Here is a 23,583-nt window from a genome sequence, read left to right on the forward strand (position 1 = left end):
CAGTGGGAGTTTAATCATTGAAAACTCCTTCCCATAATTCCTCTAAATTACCTTTATTTCAGGGCCATCCTCCTTCTTTTTGTTGTTTGGTAACTGAGGAGTTTCACTCCATGGCACAGGAGAACGAAATTTTGCTCTAGGTTTGTGTTGCTCTTCTTCAAACTGCTGACTGAATCCTTCAGGTAATGCATCTTTAAAATAAAATGCAATTTCAAGTAACAGAAAAAAAAAACAACTGGAGATACTTTCAATGGCACTGGGTGCAAACAAAAAATAAGAAATAAACATCACGTAGGACTGAATCAAACCCAGGTCTTAATATTCACCTGAGCAGATACTGATTTCTGCTTATTATACCTATTTTGTAGATGCATAAATGGAGGTAAAGAGAGATTAAATGACGTGCCCAAAGTTAGGCAGAAAGTCTGAAGCACAGCTAGAAAAAGTAGCAACTCTGGAGCACCTGGTTCTAATTACTACTAATCCTACTGAAATAAACTGTTACTACAATGTTGCACTCCCATATCACAGTGATTGCTATTGCTCTTGTACAATAGGGTCAAATTAAAACAAACCATCTTTAAAGGCAACTGTAAAATACGAGGCCCTCTTGGGGATTTTCTATCTATATTTATGATTTAATGAATTTCCTTTTAGTCTTCTAAGGGACACTGTGGTGCTAAGATTTCTCTGCTGCAGAGTGCTTCTTCAGTCTACAATAAGAACATACTTCCATGCTATCTGCAGTGTTGTCATAGCCTTGTTGCTTCCAGGATATGAGACACATGAGGTAATATCTTTTACTGGACCAGCTTCTCTTTCACAAGCAGATGTCGGTCCAATAAAAGATATTACCTCACCCACTTTGTCTTTTTCTGTACCATATTTTTATGGAAATGCTTTTTCTAGAGTATACCTAATGGTACTGCTAGTGAAAGAAAATGGAAAAAGGGAAATCCCTGCTCTTAAGAATAAGTGGTACCATTTGCTGTCAGTCACTAAAAGCAAGACAAAAACTCACTCAATAGAAATCAGTTACAAAAAAGGCAAAAAACTTTGGTACCAAAAAGTCACTTCTCAGGCATGATGCTTACCATCAGAAAGGTTTAAACAAAGCCAGTCAAGTGCAGAGTGAAGATCACCACCATACAAAATTGTATTTTTCATAGCTTCCTCAATGTCCTCGGTCTTAAAAGAAAATCCTTGCAAAGCCATATATACATCCTACAAATAAAGATAATTAGTACGTTTTAAGAAGGACATTGATTTAAGTTGTCGAAATAACGCCAATTTAGAAAAAAGTTTGTAAAATTCTGAAAAGATAAGAAATTTGGTATTAAAAAGATGCAAACTGCAAAGGTACAGACATCAGAAAGCATACTAAAGAATAAACAAAATTCACTATTTAAGATTATCGTTAAACCCCATTTAAAATTAAAAAAAAATAGTTTCACACCCTTAATCAACCAGAAAGACAAGGGTGGAAATCTCCATCAATGATCCAAAGACAGTGCTGTGATGAGCATAGTTCCAAGCCACCCCCAGCTTTTGGAAAGGGGAAAGTTCTGTCCCTAGATCCTGCATGGGGACTCCAGCTTTTTGTTATTGGGTATCTGATGGGAGTGGAGCATCACTTCCATCAACCTGCTAGAAGGGAACAGGAGTTTGTGTTTCTTCACTCACATCAGGGCTTCTTGGTTAGCACGAGGGGGAGGAAACAACTACTCTATTCTTTCTCCAGTCTCCTGGCTGCTATGGAGGAACAGTCTCCAGTAATCTGCCCTTCCCCTCAGCCTCAATGCCAGTCCTCTTCTCCAGAGTAAGCTTAAATGTGCTAATTGCCTTCCCAAGCATGAAACTGACATTACTTGACAGTTTTATGACTCCCCATAGGGATTTGAATTGCAGCAACAAAGGCACTTGGCCATATGCATGCTCAGGAAAACACTGCAGCTATTAAAGTTTGGAAGGTTCTTTGTCACCATTAGAATTAGAACTTCTTAAAATGAAATCTTAAAATACTGAAAAAATAGGTGGTCTACAGTCATACTTGCCAAGAAGAGCTTCTCACTCACCACTGGAGTTTTCAAACCCTCTTATGTTCCACTCAAATTACTTATTTCACCTCAGACCCAAGCATCTTCAACTATTGACTTACACTGGCAAGGACATTCAACTGGCCAATTACATTTGGTATCTGAGATTTTAAAGAATTTTTAACAAAATTATGTTGTATTGTAAAATGAGAAAACTTGGTTTACACCAAATACTAAAGTAAAAAGTGACAGAAAAGTAACCTATTTACGATCACTGAATAAATGTTGATCTAGATATTAAAAAAAAAAAAAATTGTACTCCACCTGTAATTTTTTGGCAGTAAGTCTTCTAGAAATCATTCCCTTGTCATCACTTTGCTTTTTGTGCTCATTGATGACTCCAATAATCCTTTTTTCCAAGTTACTGTTAATCACTACCTGTGGAGACAGATACTATTCATTATAAATTAAATAAAATCTTACAAATATAAACTAAGATACACTACAACAACATCAGAGACAGACAAGACAGGAAGGTAAGACTCCTTACCCGCAAAACCCTTTGTTTTTCCAATTCTCGCCTACTTTTGGAAACCTCCCTTATGTGTATTGTTGGGCAAGATACTAGCAGAAGAGTTTTCCACTGAATGCATCCGATGAAGCGAGCTGTAGCTCACGAAAGCTTATGCTCAAATAAATTTGTTAGTCTCTAAGGTGCCACAAGTACTCCTTTTCTTTTAGCAGAAGAGTGAATGTTCTCTCTCTTTTTTTCATTTATTAAAGAGATGATGTTCTTTTAGCTTTCTCCACATTCAGGTTTCTTTATTAAAGAGGGGGCCTATTTTGCTTTTAGATTTGTTCACGAGTGGGAGCCAAATAAATCTTTTTGACCAGATGAAAAACTAAAACAAACAAACCCAAAGACAAAGAACTAGGACTTAAACTGTCAGCTATCTAAACATACAGTAGCTCTTAGAGAGGATTAAGCAAGATAAATATACAGATCTGCTTGAGCACCACTGAAACTTTTAAGTGAGACCTGGGCCTCCAGCTTAAATTTAAAGTTTTGGTTTTAGTTTAAAACCAAAAAACACACATATTAAGATCCAAAACAGCAGGCAGTCAGCAACTGAATATTGCAGGTAACTACTTTGTGACTTGCTCTGTGAAATAAGCAAATGGACTCAGTTCAGTTCCTGCTTTGCACTCTTGCTAGCGGTCTCTGCAGACTCAAAGAATTGAAAGGATGTAGAAAACTATACTCTCACTCCAAAAAAATAGCAGAAGCAGTTTCAGCTAACAAGAACATGGCTTTCCTAAAGAAATAATGTCCTGAACCAACTAGATCACTCAAGTCATATTATATTAATTTTGTATAGAGACAAGTTGTGACTCGATCTTTGACATATGACAACATTAATTTGAAAAAGAAACACTGTCAGAAACAAGCGACTTGATCAGGCCACAATATTTGGCTATTTTCAACATCCTTTGAATACCTGTCGTTTGTAGACTATCGACCAAATCCTGCTTGCCCTTAATCCCCATGTCAATCTTATTGAAGCTGCTTATGTAAAGGATTAGATCTTACATAGGTAACAAAATCCTGTTATGATCACAAACTTTATGTCAATAAGACTACAATCCTACAAAAAAAACCACCAACAAAAGAAACTGGTTTTGCACAGCTCTTTGGCAAGCAATATATTTTTACAATACACCAAAGTTAATTTCAGAGATCAAATAATTTAAAGTTCACAGAATTATATTTCAAATCAGACAAAGTTTCCTCATTATGAAAATACTAATATGTCTTGATGGTTTTCTTGAAGCTGCTCCACCTTTCACATAAAACTCAACAAAAAAATATGCCTGCAGATTTCTAGAGTCCAGTACGCTTTCATGTGCTACAGACTAAACAACAAGAATTTTTTTCCTGTTAGAATTAGGTACTCCCTTAACGCTGTAGTTATGTTCCTGAAAAATGCGACTTTAAGCAAAACGATGTTAAGCGAATCCAATTTCCCCATAAGAATTCATGTTAGGTTCCAGGGACATTTTTTTCACCAGACAAAAGACACACAAAGACTCTCTCTCTCTCCACCCTATATATACACACACATATATATACACACACATATATATATATATATATATATATATATATATATATATATATATATATATATATATATATATATATATATATATATATATATATACACATACACTCCCCAATGATGATTGTGAAGCACAGCTGAGCCCTCAAGAGTTAACACATTGTTGTTAATGTAGCCTCACACTCTACAGCACAAATAGAGGGAGGGGAGACAGCATGGCAGACAGAGATGCACACCCTGTTTGTATGTGAGAGATGGGCATTGCCCCTTTAAGTACGCTGATTCCACTCCAAGTACACTGCCTTTTTAAGGAGATCAGCAAGTTGAGACAGCTCCTTCAGCCAGAACGCTCCCTCTCTCCTCCTGTCGGGTCCCCCTCCCTGCTCTATGGAAATTGGGTAAGCAAGGGGCAGGAGCAGGGGGGAGGGGGACACCCTGACATTAGCCCCCCCACAACAAGCAGGAGGCTCCCGGAGCAGCTCCAAGGCAGAAGACAGAAGCAGCACATGGCAGTGGGGGGAGGGACAGCTGAACTGCCGGCAACTGATAGTCTGCTGGGCTGGTCCACCCTGATTCCAAGCCCCCACCAGCTAGCTGCAACTGGCTGCTCTTCCTGCAAACAGTGGACAAAGCAGGGGGCTGCCAAACAGCGTTATAAGGAAGCATTGTGCAACTTTAAACGAGCATGTTCCCTAATTGATCAGCAACGAAACAACGTTAACTGGGATGACTTTAAGTGAGGAGTTACTGTACTAGGAAGAATGAAGCCTTTTTTTCTTGAAAGAGATACTCACTTTAAGGATAGATTTATCCAGATTTGCAGCAGCACTAGAATCAGGTGTGGAACCAAAACTGTAGGTTTTTGGACCTGCAAATTCCAAAGAAATATTACTTAAACGAGCAAAGCAGATAGGAATACAATTTAAACATCTAAAGCTGAAACATATGGCCTGCCTATAGTGTAAGAGAAGGCATATAACATTTTTTGATAAATAGATGGATATATCCAACCCTTAACTAACTACTTTATTTCAGGAGTTGCTTGTGAATTAATATATTTTTCAGGTAGAGGATTTATTGCAACTGAAATTTTGAAGCATCTTGTAGCATCTGGTTTGACTGGGATTCCATAGGGTTTGGTAGACACACATGAATTCTGGCAAAATTTTCTAGTATTATAATCTTCTGGATTATACTTTCTGTTCGCTTCCCTATTCCAGAGTTGATTTTACATATAGACAGGGCCATACCAAAGTCATGGCACTAAAAACTCATCACGGACTGTGAAATCTGGTCTCCCCCCACCCCCCCTCCAAAGAATCTGGTCTTTTGTGTACTTTTAACCTATACTATACAGATTTCACAGGGGAGACCAGCATTTCTCAAATTGGGGGTCCTGACCCAAAAGGGAGTTTGCAGGGGGGTCACAGTACTGCCACCCTTAGTTCTGAGCTGGGCGGCCTTCAGAGCTGGGCAGCTGAAGACTGATAGCTGTTGGCCGAGCACCCAGCTCTGAAGGCAGCGCCCTGTCAGCAGCAGCACAGAGGCGTGGCAATACCATACCATGTCACCCCTACTTATGTGTTCCTGCCTTCAGACCTGGATAGCTGGACAGTGGCAAGCAGCAGTAAGGGTGGCAATACCATACTAAGCTATCCTTACTTCTGCAGTGCTGCTGGTGGCAGCTCTGCCTTCAGAGCTGGACTCCTGGCCAGCAGCTATCCTCTGCAGCTGCCCAGCTCTGAAGGCAATGCTGCCTCTAGCAGCAGCAAAATAGAAGGGCAGCAATACTGCAACCCCGATGCCCCCCCATTCCTTTTTAGGGCAGGACCCCTACAATTACAACACATGAAATTTTACATTTAAATAGCTGAAATCATAAAATTTATGATTTTAAAAATCCTATGACCGTGAAATTGACCAAAATGGACCGTGAATCTGGCCCCGTACATATGGACTACGTAATCTCAGACATCTTACTCAGATCTGCTCCCTGTAGATCTTCTGTTACAAATGCAAAAACCAGCAGTCTACCAAGCTACTAGGATCACCATTCCAATGCTGTGCTCTCTAAACTTGGCTCCCTATTGAACAGAGTCCATGTTTAAAATATGGATGTTTGTTAACCACAGCCATCTATGGAATTAGCCCTAGCTCTACTGGAGTTTGCTTCTGTGATGTTCCACATCGACCAATAAAGCAAGGCTCATGTGTGTAGGTTACAAAACTTTCACAAGTAGCGGAACTTGATTGGAATGCACTTCCTAAAGGGCTAAGAATGACCTCAGAGCTAACCATATACGGTCCAATTCGTTAGTTTTCTATCATATTCTTCATATGTATAAAGACATACAATACTCCTATTCGCAGAAAGCTCTTAAAAAAATTAACCTCTCAGTGGCTTGGAAAAAAACCACAAGTTATTGTTTATATTTTTAACTGGAAGGTGCAATAGAAGCCCTATAACTATCCAGCTCAATAGATCTGCAGATTTTACTGAATAAAATATGTGTTTACTGCTTTTTATTCCTATGAGCCCTGGAAAGCAAGCACAGTTGGTGGAAGTGAGCTGGATACTATTCTCTCATGTTTTATCAGAAATGTTTACTTCAGTACCAAATTCTGCCCACAGCAACACTTGTGTAATGCTGCAGAGGTATCACTGAGTGTGATGCTGACTGCAGAACGCCCATTACTGGTAATCACAGTGTTGGCAATTCATATGCATCTGAAGTAGTGGTGTTTTACCCATGAAAGCTTATGCCCAAATAAATCTGTTAGTCTTTAAGGTGCCACCAGACTCCTTGTTGGTTTTGTGGATACAGACTAACAGGGCTACGCCCTGACACTTGGCAATTTATATGGTATGAGAAGCTCTTGCTCTTCCTAAAGCTCCAGCTCCTTTGATTATAACTCAAAACTCAACTTTCATTTAACAACAGTGTTGAGCCTTCATGGTTGTGGGTGGAAATCTGAATCGTAAAGGCAACTCTCATCTTCATGATTTGTTTTTTTATTTAAAGTATCCTGATTTTTCAGCCAATCACCTGATCCGCGTGGGTCCAGCTCATGACTTTGGAGGCCTTGGGGCTGCCCGTACTGCAACGAGGCAGAAAAACAGCAGGAGCCCAGGCCAGCTTTCAGTGCCCAGGGAGTTCCCAGCAGCAGCCCGACTAAACCCGTCCTACCGCGTGCCCCGACTGCGCCGCCATGCCCCTGACCGAAGGGTGACCGCGCCCGTCTCCGCGGCTGAAGGGGGGTTTAGCGCAGGGGAAAGTGCGGGACGGATAGCGCCCCAGGGGCCAGACCAGTCCCCGGCCGCTGCAGCTGGGAACCCGCGCCGGAGCCTCCCCCTGAGCGCAGCGGCCTGTGGGGCAAGGAACCGCGCGCCGAGGGGGCAGGCAAGAGGCGCCGGCCGGCCGCGTGCGCCGGGGAGACAGATGGGAAGAGAGAGTCTCTCGCCGGCGCTACCTTGCTTGACGCGGGGCTCCTTGGATACCAGGCCCGGCCTCACGGCGGGTCTCTTGCCTGCAGCCTCCCCGGCGGCTCCAGACTCGGCAGCGGCTTTAGCCCTGGCAGCGGCGGTGGCCGCGGACACAGCGGCGTGAACGGCCCCGGCCCCCGCGCCGCCCCCTTTGTGCTTCTTGTTCTTGCCGCCCATCGCGCCCGCAGCAACGCGGCCGGCTGGCCCCGCAGACGCAGCGCCGGACTTTTTACATCCGGGTACCACAGAGCCTCACCCCGCCCTAGGAGCTATATTCTGATTGGCCGGCACCCGCGCTTGCTTGCTGGAAATCCGGACTCTATGGTCTTTGCCGCCACTTCCGGCCAAAGGCCACGTCAGGAGGCTGATGCCGCCGCGATGCATTGTGGGAATGCCTGCGTCTGGGAGCGCGCGGTATTGTGGGAGAACATCTCTTCTATCTCCAGCCGTGGGCAGGGCGCCTGCGGGATTCCCTCCCCGGCGCAGCCCGGCTCGTGCCGCGCGCGCCCCTTCCCCTTCCGGCGCGGTGCAGGGTGAGGGGAGGAGCTCTGTGGTGCGCGCGGGGCGCTGTGGGACCGGCTGGAGCGATGGCGGACGCCTTTGGAGACGATCTGTTCAGCGTGTTCGAGGACGATTCCGCCGCCTCTGCGGCCAAGAAGGGCAAAGCGGCCGCGGCCGAGGCTGCCAGCAAGGCCGGGTGAGAGGCTAGTCGGCGCGGCCGTGGCTCTGCCCTCGGTATAACCCTCCCCCTTTCCTCGTCCAGCGCCGGCTCGCACGCGTTGGGGCCGGGGTTGCGCTCGTCACCACGGCGGGGCCGAAGGGAGAGTCCGGCTCCCGGGATGCAGCGCTGCTTTCCCCACGGGGGGGGGTTGGCCCCCTGGGTTGGCGGGTGCAGCCCGATCCCCCCCGCTTAGGCGGTACTGGGGAGTGTTGGCCACAGGCCATGTTTATATCCGGTTGGGGCAGAGGCGGCCCCTTGCCGTTGCGGGGTTAGTGGGGATTTGTATCCGTGTTGGACTTTGGCCCCAGTACGCTCAGTGCGGTACATACACACGGTCTCTCCCCCAGACAGTTTGTGATCTCCACCAAGAGCTTGAGGCTTAGGTGAGTTTGGCCATTGGGGAGATTTTTTTTTTTTTTTTTTATGGTTTGGAAACAACATTTTCTACAAACACGGGTTCACAAGCTATACCCCACCGTAGATAGCGGAGCCTTTCTCCTTCCCCCACTTCCCCCCCCCCCATTAGAGGTATTTTAAAGGCAAATCTGAAATCTAATGTTTGTTTGCATTACAGGAAATGCTCAGACGGCAAATCTCCGGCAGGGTCTACGAACATCCCAGGAAAAAACAAAAGAGAGGCAGAGGTTGATAGCACAGATTATGCCATTTTTGGAAAGAAATCGAAGATAGAGGATGTTTCAGAAGATATGAAGTAAGACTTTGTTTGCTATCTGGTATAGCAGAGTGTTTGCTGTGAAGGTGGTCTGAATTATATCACAAGTTGAAGCTCTAGAGTCAGGATTATTTAAATGAATGAGAAAGCTTTGGGAAGTTATTAAGTCAAACTTTTCTCAGGGAAGAGCAGTTACAATATTGGAGATCTTAAAGAACTGTAAAGGTGGTGATTACAACAAACAAAAATGGCGGCTGAAGTTTGAATGGCTACTAATAAGTGTTGCCATTGGAATTTGGTCAACAGGTTATTGGTTGAAGCCACCTTAAAAGTGATGAACTTGTAGCTTGTGTTTTATAGAAAGGGATGGGAAAATGAGAGATGCACAAGGAGGCAGCTGCTGGTCAGCTTACTGAAACAAACCATTGTCTTTGAATGATGGTCAGTGGAAAATGGCGTACTGAGGAAAGAGCAGTGGGAATATATAGAGACAAGATAGTGGATGGGGTTCGGTCATGAAGAGTGCTGTAGACCTGTGATCTTGTGGTGGCTCTAGAAGTGGATAGAGGTCTTTTAAGATTGAATTTTCTTTGTGCTTGCTGGGGTAAGATTAGTCAAAGCGTTCCAAACAGACTAGAATTTGTAAGTGTAATGGATTCTTGCCCACAGTGATCAAACCACTATGTATAGTGCTGGCCTCAGAAACGTAGAGAAGGGTTTTGTTTTGTGGGGGTGCATACTAATTTTACTAATACATTTTATATATAATAACATGGGGGGTGATTCTGATCCCTGTAGTCTGTTGCTTCAGGGAAAGAACCACCTAGCCATTTGTGCTATGGCGGGGGTTCTCGGAGTTTTGTATTGGTGACCCCTTTCACATAGCAACCCCCCTTATACATTAAAAACACTTTTTATATATTGGGGTGGAGGCTGACAGCTTGCAACCCCCCATGTAATAACCTCACGACCCCCTGAAGGGTCCTGACCTCCAGTTTGAGAATCCCTGTGCTATGGTCTATGTACATTTTAATTTTTTTCCAGTGGACTAAGTCAATGGAGGGTTTTGCATTCATTTTGGGGAATTCTTGAACTTTTATTCTTTGCAAAAATTAATTAAATGTTGCAGCGTCACAGGGAGATAATGAGTCCTGCATTTTACAGATGAGAAACTAAGGCAGAAAGCCTGTGATTTGACCAAGAGCAAAAAGTCTATGTTGGAGCTCGGAGAATGTAGGAGTTCTCTGTTCTTAGTCTTGTGCCTTTTCTATTAGGCTACGTTACCTGTCACATTGTTGAGGTGTCCTCTCCTTGTTGTCGTAAGTGGGACTGTCTGCTCGGCAAAGGAGCTTACAGTTTCAGTTCAGGCTGCTGCCTGAGGAGCAGTCTAATTTCTGAGGTACAGGCACTTTCAGAAATCAAGAGGGGAGTTTTGCGAGGGGGGATCTGAAAACAATAGCATACACACCATGCCTATACTTTGCTTTGATCAGTTTTGAAGACTGTTTGTTTGGCTCAAGAGGCTTTCAGCATATGCTGACAGCTGTGAAGGTGGCATTGATAGAATAAGGTAATTTTTGTGATTTATATAATTAATTTTAAAAATTGTGTTGCAGATCCAAAAATGGTGGTTAAAGTATATTTGTTAGCAATTTTTGATACCCCGTAGTAGTTTTGGTACCAGTTCCCTCTGTCATAATGTCATCTTTTTAAATGTTTAATTTACTGATGTAAGAATGAGATGTAGAAATATGCCCTCAGTATATTTTGATAGTGCTAGTTAACATTTCTTTATTTAGTCTGGCAGACCTGATGCCGAAAGTAAAGGTGCAAGCTGTTGAGACTGTTGAAGGATGTACACATGAGGTGAGCACCATAAAAGCATTTATTTTATTGTGTGTAGAATTTTGTTTTATATGAATGTCTTGTCTTTTACCTTTTTGAGTTACAGCTTTCCAGTGAAGCTCTTTAATCTTTTCACTATAGTCATTACTATCTTAATTTTTGGTTTGGGGTTTGTGTACTCTCTACATTTCTACACTGCCTTTCATCTGCGCATCTCAAAGCATTTTATGTTACTTACAGAATACTCAATGTTTTTGATTTTCTGTAAAAGATAGAGCAAATGGCCTTATAAAGGGCTTAAAATTCAAAATTAGGCTGTATCTTTTGGACTTGCATTCTGATATCACCAATTAAGCTTCTCAACACCCATTTCAGTGATATAGAGCTTACTCAACCCACTTCTGCTGTTAAACTTGTAAGAAAGCAGCTGACCATAGAAACTCTTAAGTCTCTCTAGCCTATTATATATATACCATTCATTTCCTGTGTCTGGAAAGTGCTTCATAGATTATAGTTGTTGCTGTAATGATAATTGAACCTATCAATGAGATAGGAAAAGGAGTACTTGTGGCACCTTAGAGACTAACATTTGAGTATAAGCTTTCGTGAGTTACAACTCACTTCATTGGATGTGTGCAGTGGAAAATACAGACTAACATGGCTTAAAATGACATTCTATTTTATTATATTTTGCTGTTTGGTCTTCTGTAATGTAATTTTTAAATGAACATCCAGGATTATAACTGAAATGCAAGGTATTGGTTACCACGTATTGGTGACTTGACTTTCATGTGTTTAGGAAATGTTGAATAGTTATTGGGACTTTTTTCTGTATTGTAGTTTAAATGAGTTACTACTCAAAGACAGGACATTTGTTACAAAGAATATGTAACTTTGGAGAGTGTGAGAGGGGTCTATACCTGGGGGTCTCTCTTCCCCATGCTAATCAACTCCTATCCTACGATTAAACTACTGCTAACTCACCAATCCCCCCTCCCACTACAGTGGTGTGACCCAAAAATCTTACAATACACACAGAAGCTTGAACTTGGACAAGACATGACAGATTCTAGCGCTCTCTGGGTCAGGTCGTTACAATACTTTCGTATAATGACTTTGTTTAAATGAAATATTTAATTTCACTGAAACAGAAAATAACTGTCAAAGACGACACATCAAGTTCTGTATTAATATGTCTAGTAAGGAATCTATTTATCAAAAAACATTTTCTGAATCTTTTTTGTTGTCTGTATTGTTACAAGTTTCAGAGTAGCAGCCGTGTTAGTCTGTATTCGCAAAAAGAAAAGGAGTACTTGTGGCACCTTAGAGAGTAACAAATTTATTAGAGCATAAATGCATCCGATGAACTGAGCTGTAGCTCACGAAAGCTTATGCTCTAATAAATATGTTAGTCTCTAAGGTGCCACAAGTACTCCTTTTCTTGTTGTATTGTTACAGACATACTTGTTGACAGGTGTTTTGAAATACACTGCCAAAATAATTGAAACGGTTGTGATTATATTGTGTTATTTTGACTAATAATGTGCATAATTTTAAAATACTGTGTGCAGAATTTTAAATTTTTTGATGCAGAATTTCCCTAGGAGTAGTAAACAGTAGCTTACAGTCATATATTGCAACATTCCTTATTCTGAATTGCTAACTATCTAAGACGAGACAAGACGGTAGATAATGCACCACGAAAAGGAGGGAATGGAATTTATTAGTGATTGCTTGAAAAGATGGGTTTGAAGAAGAGGGAACATTTGACATGTCAAAACATAAGAAGCAGTGTTATAGAAGCTGAAAAGTCAAAAGTAAATTCCTGTATTTTGTTTGTCTCCTGAGTCCTGACCCACTCTGTTTAGCTTGATAGTACTAATTGAATAGTAGTTTGAGTCAGAGTGGCTGCATTGTAATTGAGAATCACCTTGAACACAAAACATTCTAAAACTTGGTGTTTTTTTCTGTTTTTGTTTAAAATATGTATTATCAGGTTGCACTTCCTGCAAATGAAGACTTCGTAGCCCTCAAGCCAAGAACTGGAAAAGCTTCAAAGGTGTGTGATAGATTTAAAAGAAAAAAAAATACAGATTTATAGCCTGTAGGCTATAAGTAGATAAATGGGCCCTATCAGCAGCAGTGAAGTAAAGGGAAACCTTTAAAAAGTGGTCTCTGCACTGAATGAGTAGATTAATGTTTGTCTTTAATGTAATTTTGGTTAGAGCTAGATGGAGAGATTGCTCTGGTTTGGTTTCCATCACCCATTTGGCAGCATCATTCAGTGGCTCCAGTGGTATAAACTGTGGGTTTGTTCTTCTTTTATTTTTGTAATAGACGCCATACAAAATCTAAACATATAAAGACCTAGATTTGCCATTTTACATCAGTTACGGATCTGGCTGAGACTCGCAAACTTAACTCTCAGAGTAAGTTAATCCAAAATCTAAATAAAAAAAACTATTATAAAATCTCATTCCACTTGAAAATAGTATAGTAACTAGTTATAAATTTCGCTCGAGGCTGAAATTTGCTCATTTTGGTCAGTCTGGAAAACAACAAAATTTAAACTATAAAGTATGTTGCTTTTAAGTGCATTTTTTTTTCTTTCTAGGAATATCCATTCATTCTTGATGCTTTTCAAAGAGAAGCCATACTTTGTGTGGATAACAATCAGTCTGTTTTAGTGTCAGCTCATACATCAGCTGGCAAAACTGTGTGTGCAGAGTAAGTAATTTTGTGATAGATTTTTGTAAGAGTGAATTGTGTGGCGTTTCCCCTGTTAGTTCTGCTGAATTATATATCAGATTCGGGAGGAAAACTTTTAAAGGTTCTGTAGCATCAGTCACACTTTCTAAAGTAGTCTGTTGCCAGGAGTAAAGTGTGACTTAATGACTTAAAAATATTTTGAGCACTCAAGTGTGTGTTAAAATTTAAAACAAAAGTTACTTTTTTATTGTGCTTAGCAAGTGACGGTGGAGGATTTCTCTGCTTTTAGACTTGATTTTTTAAATTTATTTTTTATTTTTGAAACAGTCTGCTTCTGTTGATGTTTTTTATGTAGAATGAACATAAGAACAGCCATACTGTGTCAGACCAATGATTCGTCTAGCTCAATATCCTATCCTGTCTTCCCATGGTGGTCAATGCCAGGTGCTTCAGAGGGAACAGAACTGGCAATCATTGATTGATCCATCCCATGTTGTCCACTCCCAGCTTCTGGCAGTCAGAGGCTAGGGACGCCCGGACCATGGAGTTGCATACCTGACCATCTTGGCTAATAGCCATAGATGAACCTATCCTCCATGAACTTACCTAATTCTTTTTTGAACCCTATTAGAGTTTTGGCCTGCATAACATTCCCTGACAACAAGTTCCACAGGTTGACTGATTTTAGAAAATCACCATGTTATGTTTTCTGTCTCTAGGCTGTAATTCATAGTCAAATAGTTGATTTTTATTTTGTATTGTTATGTATTGTTATGATATGAATATGGCATAACTAACGTTTTTTGTGCAAGATAAGTCATGTGAGGTATCATTGAAAAGGTTATGATTTGCTGAATGTGATTATCCTATTTGTATGCATGTACCATTTTTGTAACTACAGTTAGGAATATTGACTATGTATCAGTTACAAAAGCGTTTGCACTTGGGGAACGCTCACCAGACAAAATGCAATCAGTCTGGCTTTGAAGATGCTAATCTCCCATTTTCCTGGGATGCTTCAAATGGTCTTTGACTCAGGTTGCTGTGACATTTACAGGGTCATGTGATCATGTCACCTGGCTTTGAACTTCATCTTGGACTACTAGAATTTTTCTACTAATAGGGGGTGGGGATCAATCTGGGAAACAAAGGATTACTGCCATATGTAAATCCTATTTAAAACAGAGAAATGCGTTAATCTGGGTTCGTTCTTCACTAAATCCTCACCGGGATGACTGCTGGAAACAGCTATTGGCTGACACCAGGCAATCACACATGAGCCACAAGATTCCCTAAAATGGTGAGTAGCCACAGGGGCAGGGTAAATCATTATTCCCAGACCCTACTGTTCATTGGGCACATGGCTCTTGGGGAGAGCCAGCTCTGTAGGGAGGTCCTATAATCAATCCTGTCTCCACATTTTCCACAGGCTTCGTTCATTATGGAAGATCTCTCGCTGCTGAGGGTGAACAGGAAATCAAGGGAGGGTCTTCTCCAAGACTGTGGCTTCTGCTCTGGCCCTTATGCGGCTTGCCTGTGTGCAGCAATGGTCTGTCCATCCGTCTTCCTACCCCCAGTGATGGCAGAGTGGTGTGGGAAAGTTACCGTTAGTGGGGCAAGAAACAAAGCAGCTCTGCCAAAGAACCTGCAGCAGCAGATTGCCCAGTATCTCTGTGAGAGTTTGCTGGAGATCTGAGGCAGATTCACGTGAAGTGAGAGAGTCAATCAACAGTCTGTTCCACCGCTTAGACAAGGCATGTGGTGATACACGCATCATGCGGACACAAGCCTCCTTTCTGCAACCCTCCTGCCCCCAAAATCTCGCTTCAGCGATTCCCAAAGTCAAATCCACTTACCAGGGGCTTCCTTTCTTGTTTGTGCTTTGCCATGAGCCAACAGCTATGACTGGCTAGTCTCCTCCGGGGTAGAAAAGAGCTCCTGGCTGCATGCATCTCTGAGCTCCAAGTTGTCCTCTGCCTCTGGGTCCCCCTTCACATCCTCATCAAGATTTCCTTCTGGCTCGGTCCACTTTCGACTGACACGTGAGACAATGGTCTTCGCAGTGGAGGTGGGGTCACCACCGAGTATCGTGTCCAGCTCTTTGTAGAGCCAGCAGCTTGTGGGCGCAGCACCAGAGCAGTGGTTTGCCTCCCGCGCCTTGTGGTAGGAGTTCCACAGCTTCTTCACTTTGACCCTGCACTGCAGTGTGTCCTGGTCATGGCCCCTTTCTGTCAAGCATCGTGAAATCTGTCCGTAGGTATCGTAATTCCTACGGCTGGAGCGCAGCTAGGACTGGACAACCTCTTCTCCCCAAATGCTGATGAGGTCCAGCAGCTTGGCATTGCTCCAAGCTGGGGATTGCCTGGTACGTGGAGCAGGCATGTTCACCTGGAAAGATGCGCTGAGATCGCTGCACGCATCACCAAGCAAACAGGAAGGGGACTTTCAAAATTCCAAAGGAATTTACGTGGTGGGGATGATGGTTGGTCACCTCAGGGCAGGACAGTAGAGTTCAAACTGATGACTAGAGAGGCAAGAACAGACATTGTGGAACACCTACCAGAGGCCAGTTGTAGCACTGTAATTGACCAGGGTGTCTACACGGGCACCACAGCGCTGTAGCCCAGGTGCAGAAAGCTGTGCGCCTCTTGTCAGGGTGGTGTGGGGTTTTTGGGTGTTTTTTTTTTGTTTTTGTTTTTTTAAATAGCGTTGCAACTTCACATTTTCTGCGCACTAAGTGGCTTGGCTGTGTGTATTCCTCGGGAGTTACAATGCAGAAAGCTGCTTTACTGCACAGAAACTTGCCAGTGTAGACAAGGCCGAAGAAACAAAGACAAAAGGGTGGGAGAAGAGCTGAGCCCAGGCTGGAAAAGATGGCTGGCCTGTGAAAGAAGTGCCTGAAACAACATTTAGGGTGAATTACTGCTCGTAACAAATGTTCCCTCTAATTTTTTCCATCCATGTGTGGAATAAATTTAGTTATGTGCACCGAGAAACGTATGCCACACAGTAGAAGCACAAAACCTAGATATAATATATATTTTTAAAAAGTTACCATAGGGATAATTATTTCAGCCCGGACAGGTGAGGCATTTTAGGACTCACTACTCAAAGAATTAAATTTAAGTGTAAGAGAAGTAAAAATTATGAAGTGCATAGATCAGCCAAAACGCTAAAATAACACAGTTTGAAAGAATAAAATTACAGACAATATGTGTGCATTGCAAAGAAGTACCAAGAAGTAACAACAATAATACAAATATGGGTTGGGAGATGAGTGTGAAAGAGACAGCGTGTGCATGCATGTGTGTGGCAGAAACCGTGTGTGTGAGAGAGATGCTGAACTGGCTGCTGGGGAAATCTCAGAAACGTGCACTGTCTTTTTAAGAAAGGCACTCAGTCACTCACCATTCTCGCAGCAGCTCTGAGTCCTGACTCAGTCCTGAGCCAGGCTGTGTCCCCTCTCCCCTGCTCTGTGGAGATGGGGTACAGGGGTGGGGGGGAGGGGGACACCCTCAGATCGACATCCTCAGATCAGCACCCTCCTCCCCTTCCCTCTTCTCCCCCCTGCCCCCCACTCTGCACAGCCGGCAGGAGGGGCCCGGGAACAGCTGTAGGACGGAGCACATGCTGCTGGTTGTGTGCGCTCTGCTAATGAGCTGGGTGACCGCCCAAGCATGCAGCTTACAGGGAACACAGCTTGTAACCAGTTTCTTAAGTGTATTAAGCTTAGTTTTGGTGTGTGTTTTATTTGTTCAGTAATCTGCTTTGATCTGTTTGCTATTCCTTTTAATCGCTTAAAATCTACCATTGTAGTTAATAAACTTGGCTTTGTTTTCTATGAAACAATTTTGTCAAATTCATAACGGGGGTGGGGGTGGGGGGGCAAAAAGCTGTGCATATCTTCTTCCGCACTGAGGGAGGAGGCAAATTTCAATTAGCTTACGCTGTACAGTTCCCTGTGCAGCGCAAGACAATAGAATTTTGGGTTTACATTCTGGAGGAGGTATGCACTTGAGTGCTGGACAATTCCCTACCTGAGTCTTTCCATGCAGAGTTGATCTCGGTGTCTGTGTCTTTCTACAGCTGGGTGTGTCCCTACCTGTGTGTGCTGGAGGAGGCTTGAGGGCCTGGCTCAGCAGGTCGGTGTAAGGGAGCCCAGACTGGTGGAACAGGCGATCTCAGTGGTACCCCAGTATATCAGGTGGCACTCCGGAATGGGCGATAACCTGTCACAGTCACTACTGTAATTTATTTAACAAATCTAATTTGCCAAGTGTAACTTAGAGTCTCTGTGCAATGATATATAAGCTCTACCAGCTTGGATTAAATTGAAGCTGGTAACCAACAGATGAAAGGCTTCCTATTTTGTTACCAGTCTTCTGTGTTAGATTTTTACTTTTCGTGGAAGGACAGAAAGGTGTAAATGTCTCACATGTATTTAATATTATATTGTAGGTATGCAATTGCCTTGGCTTTGAGGGAGAAACAGCGTGTGATATTTACTAGTCCCATTAAAGCTCTGAGTAACCAGAAGTATCGTGAGATGTATGAAGAATTTCAGGATGTTGGTTTGATGACTGGGGATGTCACCATTAATCCTACAGCTTCTTGTCTTGTAATGACAACAGAGGTATGTTTAAGTACATAGTACTTAGTCCTTTTGCTGTTTCTTTTTGTCTCTGATGGAGTACTTTTGGCCAATGCTGTTGAGAATGGCTGAAACAGAAAGGTTTCCAACAAAGACTATACTGGGTGAATTACGTTAAAAATACCACAACATTTTAAGTTCCCTCTGCCCTCACAGCCTTCAATTTAGACTCTGATTATTGGGAGGGGGGAAAATGAACTATTTTGAAATGACCGCTGCGTGTTCACATTTTTGAGATGTGTCCCAGATTCTCTGGTGCCTCAGGAACCTTCTGGAAAGAAGTGCCTGTTAGGGCTGCATGTTTTCCCTTTCTAAGTACTGAATTTTTGGAACCAGATTGTAAAAGGGCATTGTGGCCCCAAACATTGCAGTTTCTTCCTTTTCTTAGCTAGCTGCAGGTGAATGGTAATGCTTCCATATTTACTGCTAAATTGTAGTTTAGCTAGTTAGTAAATATTAGATAGAGTGCCCCATTGCACATTACTTTTTTATTTTAAATGTATGATCCTTCAACCTTTTTTTCTCATGGCCAATCAAGTCACTAAGGATTTACTTCAGTAGTATGTCTTATGCTTCCCTGTGGATTCACATACCCGTTGTTTCCTCTGCCGGAGAAGTCTAGATCACTTTTTGTGTAAGGGCTTCACATCTCAAGCTTGCACCAGTAGGCAGCAGAGCTTCCATGTCTTCCTCAGCAATTAAGGGGTTTTTCATTCCCAACAACTCTATGAGAAGACAATGTCTTTGTGGGGCTGGTGCCTGACTTTTTCAGGTTTGAGATGATGTGCATGGTCCTTTAATTAGACTGTGGTAGATCTGACTCAAGAAATGGAACTGTCTGTCTTCAAACTTTGTTTAGTAATGGACAGCGATGTAAAATGCTTCAGCTCTGGGTAAGATCTGGTTGTTTTTTTTTGCAATTTTTTTTTTGAAGTAGATTGGGGAAGAGGGGGTCTTTTTGGACTTTAAAAAAAAAAAGCATCACCCACGCAAAAAGGTTGAAACACTGGTCTAGACTGTGCTGATGAATGGATCTTTTAGGAAAGCTTCTGTTTCTGTTAGTGGTGTCGTCAGACCAGCTCTTTCAGGAATATCTGAACATCTCAGTTGACCTTGTTTGTTCACAGGCGGCTAACTAATTTTGCCCTGACATGCTCTGTGGAAGTGCAAGAGATTTTATTGTAGTCCAAAAAGCCCTCTGCTCTGAAATTTCTTTCTCTGAGCAGCTAATCTGTATCCATATTCTCTTTTAGGTTATTTATTAAACGTGGCCTCTCATCCTCTCCTGTTTTTCTCTAAAGGTGCAATTGTGTGTACGCTCACCATATCTGTCAGTTAACAGTTGTATTGTTTTCAGTCAAGTCACAAGACTCCTGAAATATCAATATTCCCACAGGTCAGAAAAGCCATTGCAAAATGGTACTTCAACCTGGTGCTGACAGGGTTGATGGACTCTCTTTTTGAGACCTTTGAAGATTCCACCTGTTATTAAAGACAGTATTTTCAATAAGTTACATCTGTAAGAATAGTGAGTGTTGCATATGATAATAGCTTATTTCTTGTCACCATGTTTCACAGCGATAAAGTAGTCCAGGCTTATATAAAAAATGGTGGTGTCTTGATTTCCACCTGACTTAGATTATTGCTCTCCGGATGGTCTTTCCAAAATTTCATATCACCTGGGGAAAATTAGGAGTCCATATCCTAGATCAGTAGTTCCCAAACTTTTTTATGCCATGACCCCCTTTTGGCTTACCTCTGTTAATGCATCCCCAGGGACCTGTTGGGGAGTCTCAATATGTTAAGTGGCTAAAGCAGGTCAGCTCCTGACCCTGGGGGATAGGAGGCCCAAGTGGGGGAGCTGTAGAGCAAGCTTACCCTGCACTGATCCTGCAGTAGCAGTTCCTGTGGCTCCTGTCCCGCGGAGCTGATTGGGCTCAGTTTCCCACTTGGGTGTTGCGACCAGGCCTCTGGCGCATGGGGTCACGTTGCAGTGCTGCTCAGGTTTGGCCCTGTCCCCAATGGGGTGGCCAGGCCAGATTTGAGTGAGTGGAGTTGCGCCACCATATGCCAGAGGCCAGGTTGCAACACCTGCAGTAGAGAGCCAACCCCGGGCAGCCCCAAGGGACAGGAGCTGCAAGAGTCTCAAGACCTCCTATGGCACCCTTTCATTGGTCACAATCTACAGTTTGGGAAACACTGTCCTAGATGTTGAGGGCTTTAAGTTTTTATTTGGGTAGAACTGAGGCACTTAAAGTTAGCAAGATTTTTTTTTATAGCTTTTGGGGATCAGTTTTTAAAAGGAATGCTACTTCCATTCATCCTCTGCATCAGTAGATTAGATTGAGTGCTTTGACATATTACATTAGCTTGGGTGTCAGTTCCTCAGGACCTTATGACTCACCCCACTATGGCTAAGGCAGCATTGATAGCAAGTCTTTGTAATGTTTCCGTCTTAGAAGTCTGTGGAACACAGACCTGCAGTTCACTGTACACATTTACTCAGGGAATAAGCAGAAGTCACTTCAAAGAAGTAAATAGTTTTCAGGAGAGAAACTTGAGTGGGAAGAACTCTTAGACTTTAAAGGATTTCCCCTTAACGTAGTAATTACCTGTGTGGCATCTTTTGGGTGAGTGAAGGTTTAAAAGAACATTAAGCTGAACTGGTTCTGAAATTTAATGGTAACATGCTATCAAATGGAGAATCTGAGTAATGGCAATAAATTTAGCTCCTTGTTCCTTCGCTATATCTCGGGGAACAGGTTCAAATCATGTTGCTGAGTTTGATGATTAGAGTGTATTGTGAGGAGTATTTTATAATTATTTCTAGGAGCAGCTTGCTACAGATTTGATATTCTTCTTAATAACCTACCTCTAAATGTGTAGTTTTTTTTAATTGCAAATTAAAGTTTCATATTACCTTAATTTATGAGGAGGGCTTTAAACTAGGTTCAATGGGGGCAGGTGACCAAAGCCCACAGGTAAGTCAAAAACATGGAGACCTGGGAGAAGGGTTGGAATTTGTGGGTAGGCATGGGTTGTTACAGCAGAAATAAGGGAGAGACAAGACAGAACTGAGGGGAGCGGAAATCAAATCAGTATCTTAGATGTCTGTATACTAATACAAGAAGTATGGGGAATAAGCAGGAAGGACTTGAAATGCTAGTAAATAAACACAAGTATGACCTAGTTGGCATCACGGAGACTTGGTGGGATAATACGGATGATTGGAATATTGGTATAGAAGGTTGCAGCTTGCTCAGGAAGGACAAGCAGGGGAAAAAGTGAGGAGGTGTTCCCTTATATATTAAAAATGTATATACTTGGACTGAGGTTGAGATAGAAATAAGAGACAGACTTGTTGAAAGTCTCTGGGTAATGATAAAAGGGGTAAAACCAAGGGTGATATCCTGGTTAGGGGTCTACTACAGACCACCAAACCAGGAAGAAGAGGTGGATGAGGCTTTTTTTAAACAGCTAACAAAATCATCCAAAGCACAGGACTTGGTGGTGATGGGGGACTTCAACTACCCTAACATCTGTTAGGAAAATAACACAGCAGGGCACAGATTATCCAACAAGTTCTTGGAAGGTATTGGAGACAATTTTTTATTTCAGAAGGTGGAGAAACCTACTTGGGGGGAGACTGTTCTAGATTTGATTTTGACAAATTGGGAGGAACTGGTTGAGAATTTGGAAGTGGATGGCAACTTGGGTGAAAGTGATCATGAAATGGTAGAGTTTACAATTCTAAGGAATGGCAGGAGGGAGAACAGCACAATAAAGACAATGGATTTCAAGAAGGCAGACTTTAGCAAACTCAGGGAGTTGTAGGTAAAATCCCATGGGAAGCAAGTTTCAGGGGAAAAACAATTGAAGACAGTTGGCAGTTTTTCAAGGAGACATTATTAAAGGCACAAGAGCAAACTATCCCATTGTGTGGGAAAGATAGGAAGTGTGGAGGAGTCCACCCTGGCTTAACCAGGAGATCTTCAATGATCTAAAACTCAGAGTCCTACAAAAAGTGGAAACTCGGTCAAATTACAAAGGATGAATATAAACCAGTAACACAAGTATGTAGGGACAAAATTAGAAAAGCACAAGCACAGAACAAGAACAAACTAGCTAGGGACTGTGATGGGGCAAGGCCAGATGGCTATCGAAAAGTAGTGGGAGATAGATATATTAGCTCCAGGCTAAACAAATCCCTGGTACCAGGTTAAGTGAAATGGAAGCTGCTCCAGGTCAATTAAGACACCTGGGGCCAATTAAGAACTTTCCAGAAGGCAGGGAGAAGGCTAGGTTGATTGGGGCACCTGAACCCAATCAGGGGCTGGCTGAAACTAGTTAAAAGCCTCCCAGTCAGTCAGGTGGGTGTGCATGTCAGGAGCTGTGGGAGGAAGTTGTGCTGTTGGAGAGGCTGAGTAGTACACACCATATCGGGCACAAGGAAGGAGGCTCTGAGATAAGGGTGAAGTGGAGCTTGAGGAAGTGAGGGCTGCTGTGGGGGAAGTAGCCCAGGGAATTGTACATGTCATGTTTCTAAAAGGTCAGCTACCATAGCTGATACTATTAGGGTCCCTGGACTGGAGCCTGGAGTAGAGGGTGGGCCCGGGCTCCCCCTCCCCCCCACCTTTGCCCCCTGATTAATCACTGAGACTGGGAGACAACAAAGACTGTGCAAGGAAGGATAACTTCTCCTCACCTCCCTCTCTGGCTTATGATGAAAATGGCTCAGTAGACTGTGACCCTTGTCTCTAGAGAAAGAAGGGTTACGTGGAGGGTCACAGTGAGCCTCTGAGGCTAGCGAAATCTGCCAGGAAACGCGGGACCCACGGAGGCAAGGACAGAGCGTTGTCACAGGACATAAAAGGAAACAAGAAAACATTCTACAAATACACTCGAAGCAAGAGGAAGACCAAGGACAGAGTAGGCCCGTTACTCAATGAGACAATAACAGAAAATGTGAAACTCGATAAGTTTATGGAGGAGATGGTATGATGGGATAACATGATTTTGGTAATTAATTGGTCTTTAAATATTCATGGTAAATAGGCCTAATGGCCTGTGATGGGATGTTAGATGGGGTGGGATCTGAGTTACTACAGAAAATTCTTTCCTGGCTGGTGAATCTTTCCCAGATGCTCAGGGTTCAGCTGATCCCCATATTTGGGGTCGGGAAGGAATTTTCCTCCAGGGCAGATTGGAAGAGGCCCTGCAGGTTTTTTGCCTTCCTCTGTAACATGGGGCACTTGCTGGAGGATTCTCTGCTCTTTGAAGTCTTTAAACCATGATTTGAGGACTTCAATAACTCAGACATAAGTGAGAGGTTTTTCGCAGGAGT

At 42.8% G+C, this 23,583-nt stretch overlaps 2 protein-coding genes across 3 annotated transcripts in view; one reads left to right on the plus strand and one right to left on the minus strand.

Annotated features, from left to right (window-relative positions):
• DHX29 (DExH-box helicase 29) overlaps window positions 1–8,043 on the minus strand; it is a 37,220-nt gene extending 29,177 nt beyond the window's left edge. For both annotated transcript variants that reach the window (XR_005292984.2, XM_038402021.2), the window contains exons 1-5: window positions 7,628–8,043; window positions 4,951–5,024; window positions 2,361–2,474; window positions 1,095–1,224; window positions 52–191 (exon numbers count right to left, since the gene is read on the minus strand). Coding sequence is in view for 1 of the 2 variants with exons in the window: in XM_038402021.2 (XP_038257949.1) it covers window positions 52–191; window positions 1,095–1,224; window positions 2,361–2,474; window positions 4,951–5,024; window positions 7,628–7,817 (648 nt within the window). In the remaining variant the exon portion in view is untranslated. The remainder of the gene's footprint in view (window positions 1–51; window positions 192–1,094; window positions 1,225–2,360; window positions 2,475–4,950; window positions 5,025–7,627) is intronic.
• Window positions 8,044–8,135: 92 nt separating this feature from the next.
• MTREX (Mtr4 exosome RNA helicase) overlaps window positions 8,136–23,583 on the plus strand; it is a 98,386-nt gene continuing 82,938 nt past the window's right edge. Inside the window, exons 1-6 of the mRNA XM_038401264.2 lie at window positions 8,136–8,337; window positions 8,936–9,073; window positions 10,834–10,900; window positions 12,876–12,938; window positions 13,494–13,606; window positions 18,047–18,221. Coding sequence (XP_038257192.1) covers window positions 8,228–8,337; window positions 8,936–9,073; window positions 10,834–10,900; window positions 12,876–12,938; window positions 13,494–13,606; window positions 18,047–18,221 — 666 coding nt within the window. The 5' untranslated portion in view covers window positions 8,136–8,227. The remainder of the gene's footprint in view (window positions 8,338–8,935; window positions 9,074–10,833; window positions 10,901–12,875; window positions 12,939–13,493; window positions 13,607–18,046; window positions 18,222–23,583) is intronic.

This window comes from Dermochelys coriacea, chromosome 5, assembly GCF_009764565.3.
Source record: "Dermochelys coriacea isolate rDerCor1 chromosome 5, rDerCor1.pri.v4, whole genome shotgun sequence".
NCBI classification, from domain to species: domain Eukaryota; kingdom Metazoa; phylum Chordata; order Testudines; family Dermochelyidae; genus Dermochelys; species Dermochelys coriacea.